The 18444-nt window shown below is 37.3% G+C and overlaps 1 protein-coding gene across 1 annotated transcript; it reads right to left on the bottom strand.

Moving 5' to 3' along the window:
- Positions 1 to 5232: 5232 nt before the first annotated feature.
- On the bottom strand, positions 5233 to 17127 carry ADAD1 (adenosine deaminase domain containing 1). The gene is made up of 11 exons (XM_044429130.1): positions 16926 to 17127; positions 15155 to 15325; positions 13650 to 13817; positions 13296 to 13382; positions 10041 to 10166; positions 9775 to 9898; positions 9446 to 9616; positions 7652 to 7878; positions 6811 to 7048; positions 6269 to 6401; positions 5233 to 5346 (listed from the first exon to the last, which is right to left on the bottom strand). Exons 1-11 carry the CDS (start codon positions 17125 to 17127, stop codon positions 5233 to 5235), a joined length of 1761 nt encoding a protein of 586 aa, XP_044285065.1.
- Positions 17128 to 18444: the final 1317 nt, after the last annotated feature.

The following is an 18444-nucleotide window of genomic DNA, read 5'->3' as shown; positions in this document are numbered from 1 at the left end:
TATCACTGTATGGAAAACCAATTAATATAAACAGACTTAAAGCATTAAGCCATCTTTTAACATGACAAGCAACAGCATGCTTACGACAGAAGTTAAACTAACGAAAGCGACACTGGTATAATTTTCTTTGATGTGTGCTACTCTGTGGGTAGAAGATTAAAAGACTCATACACCTTGAAGTAGTAAGAAAATGTAAAAGCAACGCTATTATCTAGAAAGAGATGAACAGTATGTTAATTATAAGCCATTTGCCTATATATTTATTACCTCAAGTTACCTCATCAAAAGGCTTGAAAGATACAATTGGTCTACACAGAGAAGGCTGCAGCTCAGTGGACTTGTATATGCTTTAGAATTTAAGATCCTATCTCTACCACTTATTTTACTAGTTAAGGAATCTGACGGACAGATTTAAAAAACCCACCACCACATATAATTGGTCACTGGAAGAGCTATTTCTATGGTAGTACTCAAAATCTACTTTTAGCATCCATTTCTCAAATTATGTTCAGTCATCTGCCTTTGCAGATCTACTGTGACAAAAGTCCTGGTATGAAGATAATGTATGCAACTGAGACAGTTCATAGGATGCAGTAGTTTGTGGTAAAGTGCTTTAAAGTGTTGATCCCACTGTACAAATAATCAGATAACTGCATTAATTTCATAAAAGTACTACAGTGCTTAAAACTCTGATGAAACTGGAAAACGTCTTCATCCTACTCTGTGCAGCTGGCATTAACCCAAATGAACAGTATAAGGAATATCTGGACTAATACAAGGTACTTCTTTATTCCTGTACTGACCAAAAGGTTACCATTTTGACACTTGTGTAGCCTGGAATGCAATCCTTAACTGAAAGAATGTCTGGATGGGCAAAGGATAATTCAGATTCCCAGACAGGAAAAGGGAATCTATGTTCTAATCCCACTCTCCCCTTTCATAAATGACATGAAAAGAATGTCAGCTTCCTCTTTGAGGCACTGAAAATTATTCTGGATAAATTGATGAAAAGCATGAATAAAGTTAAATTCCTTAACCACAAACAGAAGAACAAGTCCTGCTGAAAAGAATGAACTGGCTTCTGGAGAGATTGGAGAGATATTGGGGTTCAGTGCCATCAGTTTGTTGGTGACACAGAAGTCACTCTTTTCATCCAAACCCAAGGAAGACATTCTGGTTTTAATTAAGTGTCTATCAGAAATGGGCCGGATGATGGCAAACAAGCTGACAATTGCAACAAGACAGAGGAGCTTGTTCTTAGTCTGATAAGGTAACAGGGATTCAACCTGTATGGAACTTAACTTTGAATTTTATCTTAAACCTGAGTGTTCACATTTTGGCTGTGCAAAAAGCTTATCTGCATAGCTCTGGCTAATGGACCACCCATACCCATTCCTAAAATTCTCTGATCTAGCTATGATCATGGATGCTTGTAATTATATGCCATTTCTGCTACTGTAACATGCTTACACAGATCTGCCTTCAGTAACTTCAGCTTCACTATGATCAGTCTGTTTCCAGAAAGGACTGAAAGTGCGAGTTATGACCTATTAAATACCATACAGATTGGAATTAGGCTCCCTGGAGTCTGCCCAGATCTTAAGATCTGAGCAAAGGCCTTTTTAAGACCACTGTCTTAAATGGTACACAAAAGAGAAGATTCAAAAGACCATCTTCATGACTATTCTTAGGATGTGGAACTCATGTGAAGGAAAACTTGGTTCACGTCCTCTCATCTTTCTACCAGCAGGCAAAGTCCTTTTTACTCAAGTTTGATATATAACCAAGTTTATGATGGTAAGCATTCTTGCAAGCCATTTTTGGTAGAAAGGGTGAGAAATTAAACCTATGAACAGTCAGAGAAACTGAAAGCCCAGAGCTTTCTAGAACAGAGTTGGAAGTTAGCCTGGACCAAGTTATTTATATGAAATGAATAATGTAAATAATTGTCTATGTTTGATTAGAAGGTAACTTCATCTTTATGAAAATGGAAGTGTAGGTTTATCATGCTTATACTAACAATTCATTTTAACTACTCTTTTAAGTTAGAAATTTAGTTGTTTTGAAAAATATTAATCTAAAATATTTAAACCATTTTAAATGATGTATGCATGTCTCAAAAAGATCAAATTATGAAAAACTATTTGTAACACTGAAAAGCATTATGTTTGATGTTTAAAACAGTCTTTAAGATGATTAGCACAGAGTTGGAAAAGATGCAGAAAGGGCAACAAAATGATAAGGCCAGATTAACCACTGAGAAAAGGATGCAACTGTTCTTTTTATAGTTTAGGAAGTAGGCAGGCAAGGGTGGGGACATTACAGAGGTACATGAATGATGCATTGTGTGAACAAAGTGGATGATGGTCCCCTCCTTTACATTTTCATATTACTAGAATCTAGGGTCATCCAATGAAGAAAAATGGAGGATTCAGGAAGAATACTGTACACAACTCACTACTGTGACTACCAATTTAAGACAGCATTAAAAAGTGATTAGAACAAGAAGGTATCAATTACTAAAACTCATGTAGGTTTTATCTTTAAGATCAGAGACAATGATCTGATTTACACATAATGCTAATCCACAATTACTTAACTCACATTTTACCACTGATTTTGTTGCTGTACTCAGGATCTGCCTGGGAGATAACTGTGCTTTGTTTTCTCAATCCCTGGGTTTTTTGTTTTCTGCTTTCTTTGCCTATGGTCTCTGCCTTTGAATCCAAATGCATGTGCAGTATTGAGGTATAGGCATGGGTGGGGGTGTGTGTGTGTGTGTGTTAATCACACTTATCTGATAGACTGACAAAATGACCCTTAAAGTCACATGCCAACAACCCAGGGTTTTAAAAACCCTGGGTTTACAACCCAAGAACAAACCATGGATGCTGAGTTATTCGTTAACAACCTATAGTTTGTGAGCACAGCTGGATGGGGTGAGTCCCACAGCACAATACAGAATTCAACAGCCAATAGATTAAGTATTGTGTGTGTACAAGTCATTGTTTTGCATAGGCCACCTACCATGTATTAAATAGTCTACGGTGAGGCTCTGGTGCAAGCAACCATCATTTTGAGCACTCAACCCCCAATGAGTGCCATAGTTTCCCATATGTTGACCCACTATTAGATGCACCTTGGCAACCAAACTTGGTAACTATGTCTTTAATAACAATAGCTGAGAAATGGTAGAACATGATTCTTGCCTTCTTGTGGACATGAGGTATCAAAATGACTACTGCTGGAAAACATGCTTGACTGGCTTGGTCTTTGTTGTGATCCAGCTGATACTTATGAGATGGGAGAAAAGTTGGTTTTCTTCTAAAATAGGAGCTCCTTGCATAGATGAAGTCTTTTGACAATACAAATGAGGATTACCAAATAAGATGTTCAAAACCAATGCCTTGTGAAACAGAAGTTTTAGTAAGTTTAAGCTGGGTTTAACATAGACATTAAAAAAGAAAAAGGGCTGATAGTTTCAACAGTAATGTTTAATTGAAAACAGGCTTTCATTGACAGCATATCAAGAAAAGTTGTATTCAAGAATATTAAGTGTTCCTTCAGCTTTCCTTCTTGGTAGTTCTTTTGTATTCTCTCCATGTACGAGCATCCCTGGAATGTTTCCTGCTCCTACTGGCAGCAGGAGTAAACAACAAGCATGAACGAGCATGTTTGCTCTTTCAGAACAATCCTGGATTAAAAAGAACCTGGGTTTGTAGTTATATTAGCATTAGTAACAATTAGAATTAGGTCAAGTACACACTAATTACTAAGAAAAGATAATTTTAAATTAGTTATCTACACAAGTCTCTGCTAGCCAAATTCAAACACAGCAAGCCTAATCAAGAAATCAAAATTAACAGTATAGGTCAGTCTGATCTACAATAGCTGAGGGTTGCTTTATACATGATGGTAACCAAGAAAATGCATGAATGACTATAGTGGCACCTCAAGGTATAGATGTTGCTTACTGTATGGCAACACCTCATGCTGTTACTTGCAGCCACCTTGAAAGTTTTCCAAGTAGCATGGTGATGTTGATCTAGTGAACTATACATAAAAGAAAACAGATCCACATTTTATGTGCTTTCAGTCTCCATGCAACTGCCATTAATTATGGAACACACCTCACACTGATTCAAAAATGTAGTTTGTCAGAATCAGTAAAAATGTTTTAATCTCCACAGAAACATTTTCAGACTTTTCATATGAAGTTTGTGACAGGACTAGGACAGCAGGCCAAATTAACTCAAATTTCAGTATCTATTCAACCATTTATTTCTTTACTTTCTACCTTGACACTGTCTGGAACTTTTGTGAATTAGGGACATCAAGCTTCTTCAATAGAGTATCATACATAACCTCAGAGTATCAACAGAGTATTATACATAACTGGACAAACCAAGCTTTTTTTTTAGAAAAAAGTATATGACTATGGCAGGCCTAATGCCTGTTTTCACCCAAATCCTTTGCATTTACAAAAGGTTAAATCACAATAACATTTACGGCATCTGATACTATTTCCAAGTTGTTCCCTCATGCAAACAAAACACAAGATCTCAACTTTTTCAAGTTCCATAATTTGTAATCAATTGATCAAATATCTGGTTCAAGAAATGTCAGTGGCAAGAATGCCAAAAAAATATATATATATATTTTCTGGCAAGAGACAATCTTTTGCCTCTTGTGAGAACTGTAATTTGAATGGTTTCTTGCAATGTTACAATTTAAGTGCCAAAACTGAAAAGGCATATTTAACCCACAGTTTAAGGTGATTAACAAGAAAAACTTAATCATCCTAAATAAACTGTTAAATTCAGAACAGGACCTAATGTTTTGAAAAAGCATTGTGGCTTGTATTACAATTATATAATGTATTACTGATCACAGCAAAACTGTCACACCAGTCTTTTCTTATACACGTTCATTTATTATGAAATAGCATAACCAAAGTATCAGATAAACCATTTAAAGATTCATTACCAAAATACAAAATGCAAAAGCTACTTTGTATCAGTTATCTTTATCCTGGAAAAAAAGTCTTTGAAATAAAAATCATCTACATATTTCAACAAATTACCTTATTTATTTGGCTTATACTTAAGCACAATTCTACCAGCTATCAATTGACGCTACGGAAACAACACTGATCTACAGGTATTAACCAATTAAACAGTCTACTCCAAGAAAGAACCTACTTCAACAGATCAAAAATAAATACATTAACTTTTACATACTGAAATGTTCAATACGTGGAGACTTTACAATCCAAGACCCATAACCATGCTGCTCCAAGTAAGTTTTCAGCAAATGTTTTGCTTCTTGGTAAGTCTCAGCCATAATCTAAATTTTAAAAGTTAAGAGTTAATAATTTAATGCTGAGGGATTTGTACAGAAATCCTGCAAATGAACAATTTCAAATAACATAATTTCTTAATAAATTAGTGGGTGGGTGGATATATCTCATTACATTTTATTTAGAAAGCCTACACACACATTAGGCAGATTGTAAATGCAATTACATTTGAAGCAGCCTATCTATAATCAAATAAATGCCTGACTTGTGTAACTCCTCTCAGATTCTCAGGGTATTTTACAAAACTGTAAACATAAGCATAAGGTACATTTCAGAAAACTATGAAAGCATAAGAAAATGACAGCAGGGTTAACATTGCATCTTAGTTTAGAAAGATAAGGCCTTTGCCTGGCATGGAAAGGACAATAAGGGCATCAGCAAATCCCGCTTGGGAGTGTTACACAATTAGGGTTTTGTCCAGAACAGGGAAAATATCACTCACTGGGACAGCTGAACCACCTACCAACAGAACCCCCATCTTATCTGAATTAAGTCTCAATTTGTTGGCCTTCATCTAGACCATCACACCAGCCAGACACTGAGTCACCACCTCACCTGGATTACATGTAAAGGAGAGGTTAAACTGGGTGTCATCAGCATACTGGTGTCACCTCAGCCCAAACCTCTGGATGACCTTTCCCAGAGATTTTATGATGAAGCAAGCTACTTATGCACATAGAGATGCAGGTTCCCTTACTAGTATTAAAACTATAATGTTAATCCAATTCTAAACTCACTATGAACTTAACGCTAAACTAAAACTGTGGCCTTCCCATCGATATTCAGTATTACAGTAGAAACAGCATGCAGCACTAGGCTGGTCTTTGGTATGATTCAGAAACAGCTCTTTAAGTTATTAGAATTCAAGAAACACTTGCTTTTAGCAAGTTGCCATTCAGCAAGTCTTACCTTTGCTTCATGGTATGTTCCTGCTTTAAGTAAGTCATCTCTCTTTGATTCTTTAACCACCAAGTTAAAACGACTTAACATTGCAGCTTTGCAAAGTCGACTTGCCATTGAAATGCCACTTTTAAAGGGTGAACTAGGTATGAATGAGGAACACACTCTGAGTATACTTATTACAGAAGATTTATTGAACCTTAACCTGTGAAGTTATAAGCTAAAGTAACTGTGTATACTACAATTTCACCTTTCCTATCTGAACACCGTGCAATGATGAACTTTAAAATAAGTGAGCTAGTTTAACTATTTTATGCAATAGAAATAATTATACCTTTTAAAAGGGTTTAATAGAATATAGAAACCGCAAAGAGCAGCCTATATTTCACAGTCATTCTGAAAGATAACAGTTTTTAATGCACAGCAAATTACTATTACTTCCCAGGTACATGACAACATAGTCCTAATATCATGCACATATTATCCTTATTTTTAATCAAGTTAAACACAGTATTTCTTTAATTTTAATGTGCTTTGTTATTAACATTTACCTTTCAGTAGTCTTTCCACTTAGCCCATCTACCACCTCCAAAGCCAAGTCTCCTTGGGACCAATTCACACTAAGATATCTGTGTTCCAAATCTATCTGTACAGGGTAAGCAGTGGTTACTAAGCTGATGTGAGGTCTGTTCACCAGGTAGAACATGGGCAGTTTTGAAGTGAATGCATCATCAACACGTTGTTTGATAGCAATTTCTAATCCTCGTGTATCCTGGCAGTTCCCATCCCCTAAAAAATATTAAAAGCCACATAAACACTTTAAAAAATCCACCCAAGATTTTGATCTACTAAGATGAACCATTACAATTTTCATACTAGGCTCTACTCCATAAAACATTAGGTATCAGAACTTAAAATGAGACATGCATGCAATAATGTGTGAAGATGTAGAAACCCAAACAATGGGAAAAGAGCCAAGTTTTATTATATTCCATTCCTGATTTGCATTTATACATGGGGGCAGGTATTCACTATACATGAAGTAGCATAAGCTGATTGCAGCTTCTTTGTGTGCTTAGATATACATCTACCCCTTGAACAAGTATATGCCGTTATGTTCACCAGGTAAGACTTAAAGGTTAAAACTAGTCATAATTGGGGAAAAAGCTTACAAAATATAATACTAAAATGCATGCAATCAGCTTAAATACCTTATTTACTTATATAATCTACCTGGTTTTCTAAAGTTATAGTTCATGTCTGAGCAGCTTTCAAGTAAAATATGTTATTATGGACAACTTAACAATCCACTATATCCATCCTAAAATATGATATATATAACTTGGTGATGCATTTTAACAGTACTGAACAGCTGGATTAGAAGTCACTCACCAAGAATGATGCCACTAACATAAACTGGCTGAATGAAGTGACTCAGCAAGGCTCCCTGAACACCCAGAACTTCCCATCTCGTCAGTTTATCACTGGCAGACATGCTGGTTACTCTAGCAATTTCAGTAGGGCAACAGATTGTGAGGTACGTCTTGCCTTCAACAACGACATGAAGACAGAGTTCTTCATCAGCTTCAAATGCAGATATAGAATTTGGATTGAGACGTCTACAATAGAAAATATAGTCATTAAAAGCAAAGGAAACCTCTGTGACTTAAGATACTGGAGCACTATGCAAACACAAGCTTCAGCCCCCATCTGCTGTACTATTTCTGGTCAACAACCAAATGCATTTGCTAACCCTCTTAACCATGGTAAGAAAAACCCAATTCCCCTTTCCCATCCACATGCAGAAGAGTAGGCAGGAAAGTGATGCCCTACCTTTCCAGGGTCAGGTCTCCTCAATGGGAAATTCTACTACATACTGTAGGGCCTGAACAGTGAATATGAAGACAAAAGAACCCTATAGTAATTGAGAAGCCTAAGAATTACTATAAAAGTGCTGAGGTGGCAGCTGGCTCCTAGGCAACTGTGTAGATTCCTACTGGAAATGATAAGTTATACCTATACATTGTTTCTTTGACCTGGATGAAAGCTGTAAAGAATACTAGCAATGTAAAAATATACTTCAATACCTTAGATTCCAAGGAAATCAACCCAAGCTATGAAGAACTGTGAGAATTCTTGGGACTAATGTCAGCTTAAGAGAATTGTAGTGACAGTTACTCTGACTGGATAAAAACAGCAGGAACTTACTGACACAGCCTGATGGGTCCCTATTACAATTATACTAAGCCACTCAGGAACTTGTTAGGCTTTTTTTAGGTCAAAGAAAGCCCTCAGAAGCTTTTCTTTACAAAACTGAAGAAAAAAACAGAGTGCTACTGGAAAAGGGGAAATTCGGCTATTCTGACAATTCTTGGCTACATTCCCAGATCTTGAAAATTCTATTAAATTATCCATGGTATTACTGTGAAAGTTGAGACCTAACATTTTCTGCTTGTCACAGGGGCCTTGAGGGATGCTTCTCTATCAGCTGACATCACAGCCATGACACAAAGGCACCACTTACACATTTGAATGTTGCACTGTATCTCACCTACAGGATAGTAATGTATTCCATAATCTTAACTGCAAAAGAATGATGATTGACCAGGGTTGGCATACAGCCCACTCAATCTGTACCAAATGATCAAGAATAGGAAGGCAACCACAGCTTCTTAGTCAGTCCTTGGAAAAAAGCAATCTGTAAAGGTGATCTAAGCTATCAGTAAAGTACTAATTAAGCCAACCAACACCGAAAAAGCAAGATACATTTTTCATTGCTTCAACCTTTGTAAGTGAAAACTGGAGTAAAGTTTGAGTAGTTGTACTAACTTATCTCTAGGAAATGCCGTACCTCTTTTTTGGACAATTGGCCTCCCAATCATCATATAAGCCATTAAGGGCAAATTAAACAAAACCAGCAACACTCAACTTATTCTTTGAACACTTAATGGAATTATCCTATCCATATTTACACAAAAAAGCTGATAACCCCAGCACACGCTATTCAGCCACATAGGTCTTTTTCTGTTGAAACATGCATAAATTTATTACAGAATTTATTAAATTTATTACAGAAGATACTCATTAATATTTTATTTTATGGAAAGAACATTAGCCTGTATATGCCATAAAACACTATTGAAAAGAAAACATATTTGTATGACACATCAGTGTTGGAAGACTTACAGCTTGGACTTTATCTGAGCAGATCCTTTTGGCAACTGATTCATATAGAGGAATATATTTACATTTGGTTTTAGCATAAGCAAGTCTGATGTTGGTTCAGTACAAAATATAGATTTATCCATCATGGTAGGATTTTTACTGTAGTAGAGTAACAGCTGCCTATAAAAATACCTTTAAAGAAGCATTAATAATTGAAAAATTAGACATCAATTGTTTAAAACCTGAATTCAAACAAAGTCATTTTAAATTCATATGCATGCAACTCCAATTTTCCAAGGATCTTAATATGACTTGACAAGAAGCAGCACCTCTATACATATATTTCTTACCTAAGAAGAGAACGTCTTGCTGTAACGATAGCATGGCTATCATGCAATACTCTCCCATCAAGATGACCACACTGACTATAGTTGAATTCACCTGTTCCAATAGCTACTACCTCATGATGTCTAGCTGAGAGAAAAAAAGTAAAATATATAGTACACCTTTTCAGAATTCATCAGGATTTAACTTTCATTTGTATCCTGTACCCTATTTTTATCAATATTGCTCCAATAAATAAATATGCTCCCTTTATTTGATGGAGTATACTTACCTCTTTCAATTATGAAAGCAGCCAATGTACTGCTACAGCTTTGGTACTCAGGACATTTAGCTATCAAACCGCTGAATGTTTCCTTAACAACTTGAGAAATTTTTCCATATGCAAGATGCCGCCCTTCTAATGAAGTATTGAAAAACAAATCAGAGAAGAAAAATCAGAACTAGCTATTTAATATTGAAGAGATCATACAAGTAAGATTGCAAATGAACATTTGCTCTGCTTCATGTATAAGGAAAGCAACTTGGAAGAGGGAGCAAACTGAAAACTCAGCATATGCTCATCAGCTTCAAATACAGAATACACAAGCAAGCCTGTAATTAGAAATTATCTGAAATACATCTGAAACACACACTAGAGCTGGCTGGAAGACTGAGGGGGAAGAGTGGAAGAACAACCTACAGTAAGTCCCAGTTTGTCAGGCATACTGTGGATTTTTCTGCAGAGTAGCTCAGCAAGATATGCAAATTCACCCCACAAAAAATCTGAAAAGATGCACTGCTAGGGGAAAGAGGCAAACACATACTTTCATGAACTAAATCAATTACTACCTTATACAAGAATACAATTTGCATCAAGTATTTCATGTAGTACTTGGTTGTAATCTGCTAACAGTCAATACATGATTGTTGATTCTAATACACAGAAGGTGCCTTGGGCACCTGTATCACCCACTCCCCAGCTGAAAAGTAGAGTACAATTTTCTCAACACTAAGATGACAGAACCCCAGAGTTTTATACACATAATGCTGCAGAAGTATGCATACAGCCCTTTGATTTTTCTACACTTTCTTAAGTACCAAAATGGAATTGGAATGAATTCAGCTGGCATTATTACCACTTGATGTACACAAGATTCTCAACATTGAAGGTGCAAAATATTTGCACTGTGGTACAAACAAGTGTGACATGCCTAAATGAGTTCTAAATAAGTAATGGTTCCAGATGTCCTATTCTTACTGCAACCAATTCCACTAAGTCCATCCGTGTGCAGCTCTAGTGCCACATGATCTCAGATTAAATACACCTGTTTCTGGAAACCTGTTTGTTGAAGAAGCTATCTAAACATACAGTATTATGATAGCTCCTTGGCTATCAAAAGAGCTCCAAGTTAAAGTTGTACAGAAACACAAATGTTACACACACCCCAAGCTAAGAGCATTCCCCCAAGCACCACTGAATCCATTCCTATGGTTGGAAAGAATATGGTTTAACTAGAACCCTGCCTAGAAAAGGTCTCCACTAAAACCCTGACTGAGTAAGGAAGGCCTAGGTCTGAGAGGTAACCAAGAATCCAATAGGAACACTGAAGGAGCTGGAGATAACTACAGATGAGAAGGGAGAAATTGTTCATGCAATAACTATCACTAGGATGCTGCACAAAGCATCCTTGTGATTTTATGGAAGACTTGTGAAAGAAAAACCATTGCTGAAATAACCCCATACCAAAGCCCAGTTGGAGTTTGCAAAAAGGTATGTGGGACATGCAGCAGGCAGAAAAAGCTTCTCTGGTTTGAGAACAAGCATTAACTTTTTAGCCTTGTTGCAGAAAGCTATGCATAGTACAAAGCCAGCAGTGCTTGTTGTCCTGAGAACACCATCCCATCATGAGGCATGGTAGGGCAGCATGTTGTGTGGATGTTTTTCCTCAACAAGGACTGGGAAACTGTTCAGGACTGACAGCAAGATGGATAGAGCCAAATTTTAAGGCAACTGTAGATGAAAAACTTTAATTTTATTTTTTGAACATATACAAATACATAAAAAGTAGAATAGGAAAAAACTAGTATAAATAGAACTAAAGTGAACAAGATAGACAAAAGAGACAAGATTGCCAAGGGAATTTTAAACAGATACAGCCTATATTATACCCCTCACCCCCAAACTGACGTATCTTCCCAGGCTTTGAGAAAGAAAAGAAATTATACTGAAAAGAACTCATTCTATACATCAACAAATACTGCTTTTTTTCTTTTAACTCCCCTGAACTTCCATAAATCATGCTAAGATGAAAACCTGTTTCAGTCTGCAAGAGACCTAGGACTGAGGCACAGGTTCAACTTCTAGCAGGATACTAACCCTAAAAAAAACACAGCCAAAGTAACAATGGAATAGATTAAAAACAAGCAACTGGATGTCCAAGTGCCTTCCTATTCCAAGTCCATAGCACAATCCAATTGACAATCTCTAGCAAGACCTGAAAGTTGCTATTCACTAATGGTCTCCATCCACCCTAATAGAGCTGAAGCAGCTTTGCCAGGAAAAATGGGCAAATATTATGGGATCTAGGTGTGCAAAGCCGAAAGAAACTTACTTAAGACAACTCACAGCTGTCTTCTAACCCTAACCCAAGTACTAACTCAGGATGAATGCATATGAATACTTATGCAGCCAAGTATCAGTTTGTTTTTGTTTACTTAACTTTTGTGCCACAATAAAAAATTGACACCTTCACAGTATTGTCTTGCATATATCAGATAGTTTAAATGCCAATTAAATCCATTCAATTCAGTAACAATTTGTAACAAAAACTAGAAAGTAAAAAGTGGGAGAATACTCCTGCAAGGCACAGTATGGCATAAACCCACTGGTGTTCTAAAGTATTCCCTGTCTTCTGAAACTGGAAGACAGACAGCCTTCCCTACAGGGAACATCAGGGATTAACTCTTAATTCCATTTTAGGCTGACTTCCTGTTATTAGCGTTTCAGAATTCAAGATTCCCTGGCTATATACACAGAGCCAAACAGAAACTCCCTTACATCATACCAAATGTCCAGAAGTCATTCTGAATTTTTTAATTTTTGAAAAGCATTAATTTTAAATACAACTACTGGCTGCATGGATTCTGTATGACAGGTAATCTAGTATTTTTGGCATCAGAACTTCACTCATGCACTCAGGTCAATAATAAGAAAAGTCAAATATAGAAGAAAAAGACCAAATGTGAGATAGACTGACTCTACAAAAGAAGCCATAGCCTTGGATTTACAACAGTTCAATATTGCTGTCAGAGAAAGAATATTTTGGAAGACTTTCATTTAGTGTCACTTAAAGTTGGAGATGACTTGATGGCACATCAAAACAAGATAGAACAGGACATTTTTGGCAGGTATTCATCCATAAGGTCATTGTAAATCAGAGACTTAAAGACACACAACAACACAGCTTAGCATTGATGACATTAACGTCAGTGAAGTCAATAGGAAGGGAACATGAATATCCATATGAGAAAGATGAGGTGTTCCTACCATAAGGAATCTTTGAAATGTAGCTTGAGTCAGTTGAAATCTGAGGTTCTGCTACAACTGCTGTTTCTAAGAGAATCCTGGGAGTACCTGTCAATATAATACCAAATTGTGAAACACACACATAAATGTTTTACTCTTCTTTTTGCATTACAGCATAGTATCTGTTGCTTCATTGAGACAAACTGTCCTTTTTTCATTCTGCACACAGTTTAAAATGGTGCTTGGAATACTCAAAAAACACCCCATATAACTGCTTGTTATATTAGTATTTAATGGATGCTTCACAGACATTACTTTCTTTGACCAAAGAATCCAACAGTATTTCATATGTAAATAATAGTACAGAACTTTTACCAGGTTTTTCTAGAGCTTTTGCTTCTGCCTCCTCCAAATGTAGCAGTTCATCAAGAGCAAGTTTTGCTGCATTTGATTTTGATTCTTTCTTGTTTTGTCCCAATCCAGTCTTATATTGAATACCATCAACCACAGCGCAAAAAGCAAAGTATGCTCCTAAAAGATTACCTACAAAGTGTGGAATGAAAGATTAACTATATATTTAACTTTACAGAAATGTGCTCACATTTAAGAGGTTATTACTGTTCATGTAAGTTATACATAATGTTCGGGAATTTCCATCACCTCCCAATTTCACATTATCTATAGTTCAAGATTCATAATCACTCCTTTCACAGGTGCTTAGATATGACTGCACTTTCATAATACTTTTTACCTCACCCAGAACACAGGTATCATGCCAGCATATTTTCTGAACTTGAAGAAATAAGCATTTAACTTCTAATGCAGACTACAGTTGCAGTCAGTTATTTGAGATTGGCCAGTGAACAAAACCATATTCCAGATAAATACAATTCAGGTTTATCTGCCCATCCTCCCCACTCCCCAAAATCACAGCATTATGACTTGATATGGGGGTAGGGAACCCCCAAATCAGCAGGCCCAGTTACCATGTTTTCAGTTAACCATGGTTGCCTTTGGCCTGAAAGATAAGTATAAAATGCCAAAAGAAGTCTTAAAGTTCTGAAGTAAGAATGAACAAAAAGAAAATGTATATTGTGTATTTTGAGTATATTTGTTGTTGTTAGTCACAACGTCGTGTCCAACCCATCGCGACCCCATGGACAACATTCCTCCAGGCCTTCCTGTCCTCCACCATCCCCTGGAGTCCAATTTATTTTGTGGCTTGCTGTCTGCTGCCACCACCTGTGGACATCCACTTACCATTGTATAGTGTTTGCTGTTATCTCTGGTTTCAGGCATCCCCTGGGGGGTTTAGACCCAATCTGCACAAACACGGGACTCCTAATGTCTCTAGCCTTTGCTTAAATGCAACTTAGTACCTCTCCAAAACTTTGATTTAAATGTGGCATATGAACATGAAAGGTACAAAAATCCAGGAAAGGCTCAAATACCAGAACAGTATTCCAGTCTCACAGTACATCCATATTTGATTAAAATTCATATTTCAATCAATGAATTTAAATTTTAATCAAATAAGCATGTGGAATGCAAGACAAAGGCAATAATGCCTGGGTGGTAATTTAAAGCAGCCATTAAAAATTTGTTGCTTTGCACTGATTATCAGGTCAAGATTTGGGAGATCATACTCAAGCAATCCTCAAATGTTTAGGAGCAACAAGCTAGAACTAAAACATACGCTAAACAAACCAGTTCTTCCTTCCTCCTGCTAGTGAAAGCGGCTAAGCAGAAGCAAACACTGAGTGCCTTCCCATTAATTTACCACTTTGTGTGATTCGGTACAATACACGCAATGCCTCCAAACTAGAAAACTGTGGATTCCTTACAAAATGTTTTAGGCTAAGGAAAACAGAAGCATTTACCTGTTGCTACAGTTTCCTTTAGTTCAAGCTGTACACGTTGCATCTGTGCAAACTGATGTAAAGCGGATACTGGGTTTATCTCTCCTCGTTTATATTTGATGATAAATTCCTTTGGAATTTTCTTTGGAGGAAGTGAAGTAATGGGTGCTGCCTTGGAGTCAGAAACTTGACCTAAAATGTGTTAGTTGAAAATAACCCCCACTATAAGGGTTGGGGTTAGAACAAATCATAACACTGATTTCACTTTGACTTGCCTACTTCCAACAGTCCATCTCATTTTCTGTGTTATTTATGCTGGTCTCAAAACATTCTTAACTTAAAATGATTTTCTACCTCTCTTATTAAAAGTTCAAACTGATTTTTTTCTTTTGTAGATGAGTTGTAGAAATATTCTAGTATTTTAAAAATATTTTAAAAGGAACTTAAACAAGGTAGGAATCATAATAAAGGCAACTGATATGAAAGACAGACAGACTTTATAACTGCTGGCATATGAAGTCTGTGTTGGAGATGCTGAAATTATTGGGATAGTCCACATATACTTCTAAATATTTCTGCTTCACATAATTTGTTTTTGCAATAATCATTTGAAGCAATGAGTATCTGATTTGTTTTTGGTAGTAACTGTCCCATATTTGAACCTGAGCTTGGGATACCAGGACAAGCCTATTTATCCCGCTTCTATCAAAAACTAAAGCTAAAAAAGAATGAAGATGTGAAAGGTGCTTTGCATCCTCTCTCCTTCCAGAGTAACTAGGAAAAAAGACTGCTGCATGGGATGGGTAGGTAGCAATCTGTATTAATCATACTAAATAGCATTAGGTAGTTAGACAAGAAATATTAAATATTGTATAGGAGTTCATCTTGGTGGATGTTGTGTGAAACACTCCACAGTTTCTCATGCTAACTTTTAATCAAAAAGGTTTATGCTTCATTAAACACTGTAAGATTAAATTTTATTCTTTTATATAACACAACTCACATAGGTCTACTACATCTTATTTGCGCAGCAGGGCACTTAGGAGGGTGGCATCCATTATGTGGAATGATTCCTAGAATATTAGACATGCTCCAACAATTTTTATTTTTAGGGAAATATAAAGTGTTTAATTATGCAAGCCTTTCAGCTGCAGAGAACAATCCTATTCAGCTGCATCTTTACAGCTTCTGACTTTGGTCAGAGAAACAGCAACCCTTAGATAGAGCCATTTTATGAGATTAAAAACTGAAAAGAATTGTCACATTTGATTTGTGGATAATTTCATTCTTATTAGACTGTGTGGTTTAACACAGTTATGCTGGCATTTAATCAGAATGATTTTTATGCAAACAGAAATATAGCATGTTATTCATTTTTTTAGAACACTAAAAAGCGAATTAAAAATCTGACTTATTTTTTGCAAATCTGATTGTTTTGCTTTCCACCCATGCTGTCACTGGAAGCAAACTGCCAGCTCTAAACATTAGTTCCCACTCCAAAAAATACCTGAACACCTAATCCCAGAGTATAAAAATAAAAAGAGTAGCTCAAGTATCTGAAAGAGTAATGTGGAAAACAGCTCTATGGCAAAAGCATAGAGTAAAATAAAACTAGAGGAAAATTAAAAAGGAAAAGCCAGATGAAGTTACATCATAAAAGCAATGTAGGGGTGAGTGCTTACACACAAGCAGCAAAACTCTTTGGTAGTGCTAAGGGCTATGTAAATAAGAAAAGTCTTTAGTTGAAGGACAACAGAAAGCCATACAATTAACAACGAGACAAAAACAATACCTGTGAGATACGTCCCCTTAGGTGCTAGGCTCGAAACGTCGGGTGCTTCTGCAGGTAAAAACAGATGTTGGGCATTCTCTACCTGTGGAAGCAAATTTGCTGACGGCTGGCCAGATGGCTGAGATGACTGGGCAGGCAAGTTCTTTTTTAACATTTGAGCAAAACTAGGCACTCGAGATGCCTGAGGCCAGTCGTTCGCCATCTTGTCCCACCTAAACACAGAGTGGACCTGACCGAAGGTATTCCTGGCGGTTCTTCAATCCTAAGGAGTGAACGAAGAAGTCTGAATATTTCATACATACTTACCCACATGTAAGTTGTAAAGATACAGCTTACAGAACTGAATAGTTACGCGGAGAAGATTAAAATAAAGAATATCTAAAAGATCGGCAGTTCCTCCAAACGCTGCTCACTTGAGCAAATCTTCCCCAAAGCGATTCCAGATAAGAACATCCAGGGATGCGAACTTCATTCACACACCCAGTTAATACCCTCCTCACCTGAGCTACGTACGAAACGTTTCCCTATCTGACCCAGCGAAAGCTCCGACCTTCAGGACACGGAGCAAAACCCACCTAACGAGCCGACCCCCAGAGAACGTGCCACCTCGGATGGGAAAATGAAGACAGGCCTCATCCCGCGACCCAACCAACGAACTTTAACGGAGCTACCATCCTTCAAAAAGCAACGCCGTGCAACTGACCAGGTCGGGCCACTCCAGCCGGGATTTTGTGCCGGTTCTACAATCGCACGCAGGGAAGCTGCGAGAAAGGCGTCGTCCTCCCGCCAGGGCGCGCCGCTCGCCAGGCGCACGCTAGTCACGTGATTAACACTTCCCTCGCCCCTCCCATTGCCCATACATTAACGGTTCGCGAAGCGCGTAGTTGCTGCAGGTGTTCCTTTTTCCTGCGGTGATGAAGCCCGCTCAGTTCACTAGCGTCTTCACCCTGATTTTAAAAAGCAGTTTCATAGTGATTAGATGCGCTTCTAGCCTCTTCTTTCCAAGGCCAGTCTTACGGTCAGCATCTACGCAAAATCCAAAGCGGTCAAAGGCGCTACTTTTAAATACGTGATAAAGGGACGCTAATCAGCTGTGCTACGTACCAATAAGAACGGAGTCCGGCCCACAGGACTAAAACTAAAATAAATGCATATGTGCATAAGTTTGTATGTGGTGTGTGTGTGTGTCTTTAAAAGACCCTGTCAACGATTTGGAGTTATAGTCGTACTGGAGTCCTCCCAAATGAAATGGAGAATTGCTATCTTGTGGAAGTTATGTTTTATGCCATCAGTGCCTGCACGACAGATCCAGAACACAGATGAAGCTGTTTGTTATGAGGTGTATTTTATTGAATAAAACTGCATCTGTGGATTTCAGCCCATGGCACCAGCCGGTTTACTTCTAGTTGTGTAAGGGGAGAAGTAGAAGAGTGCCTTTCCTGCGACATTGGACTATAAAAAACCCACTTTCTGTTCAGTCATACCACTGGTCTGTCTAGCTCAGTACTGTTTTATAGAC

Source organism: Varanus komodoensis, unplaced genomic scaffold, assembly GCF_004798865.1.
Source record: "Varanus komodoensis strain SLA01 unplaced genomic scaffold, ASM479886v1 scaffold2, whole genome shotgun sequence".
Classification (NCBI taxonomy): domain Eukaryota; kingdom Metazoa; phylum Chordata; class Lepidosauria; order Squamata; family Varanidae; genus Varanus; species Varanus komodoensis.
Note: the sequence above shows the minus strand (reverse complement) of the source record. Positions and strands in the feature narration are given on the sequence as shown.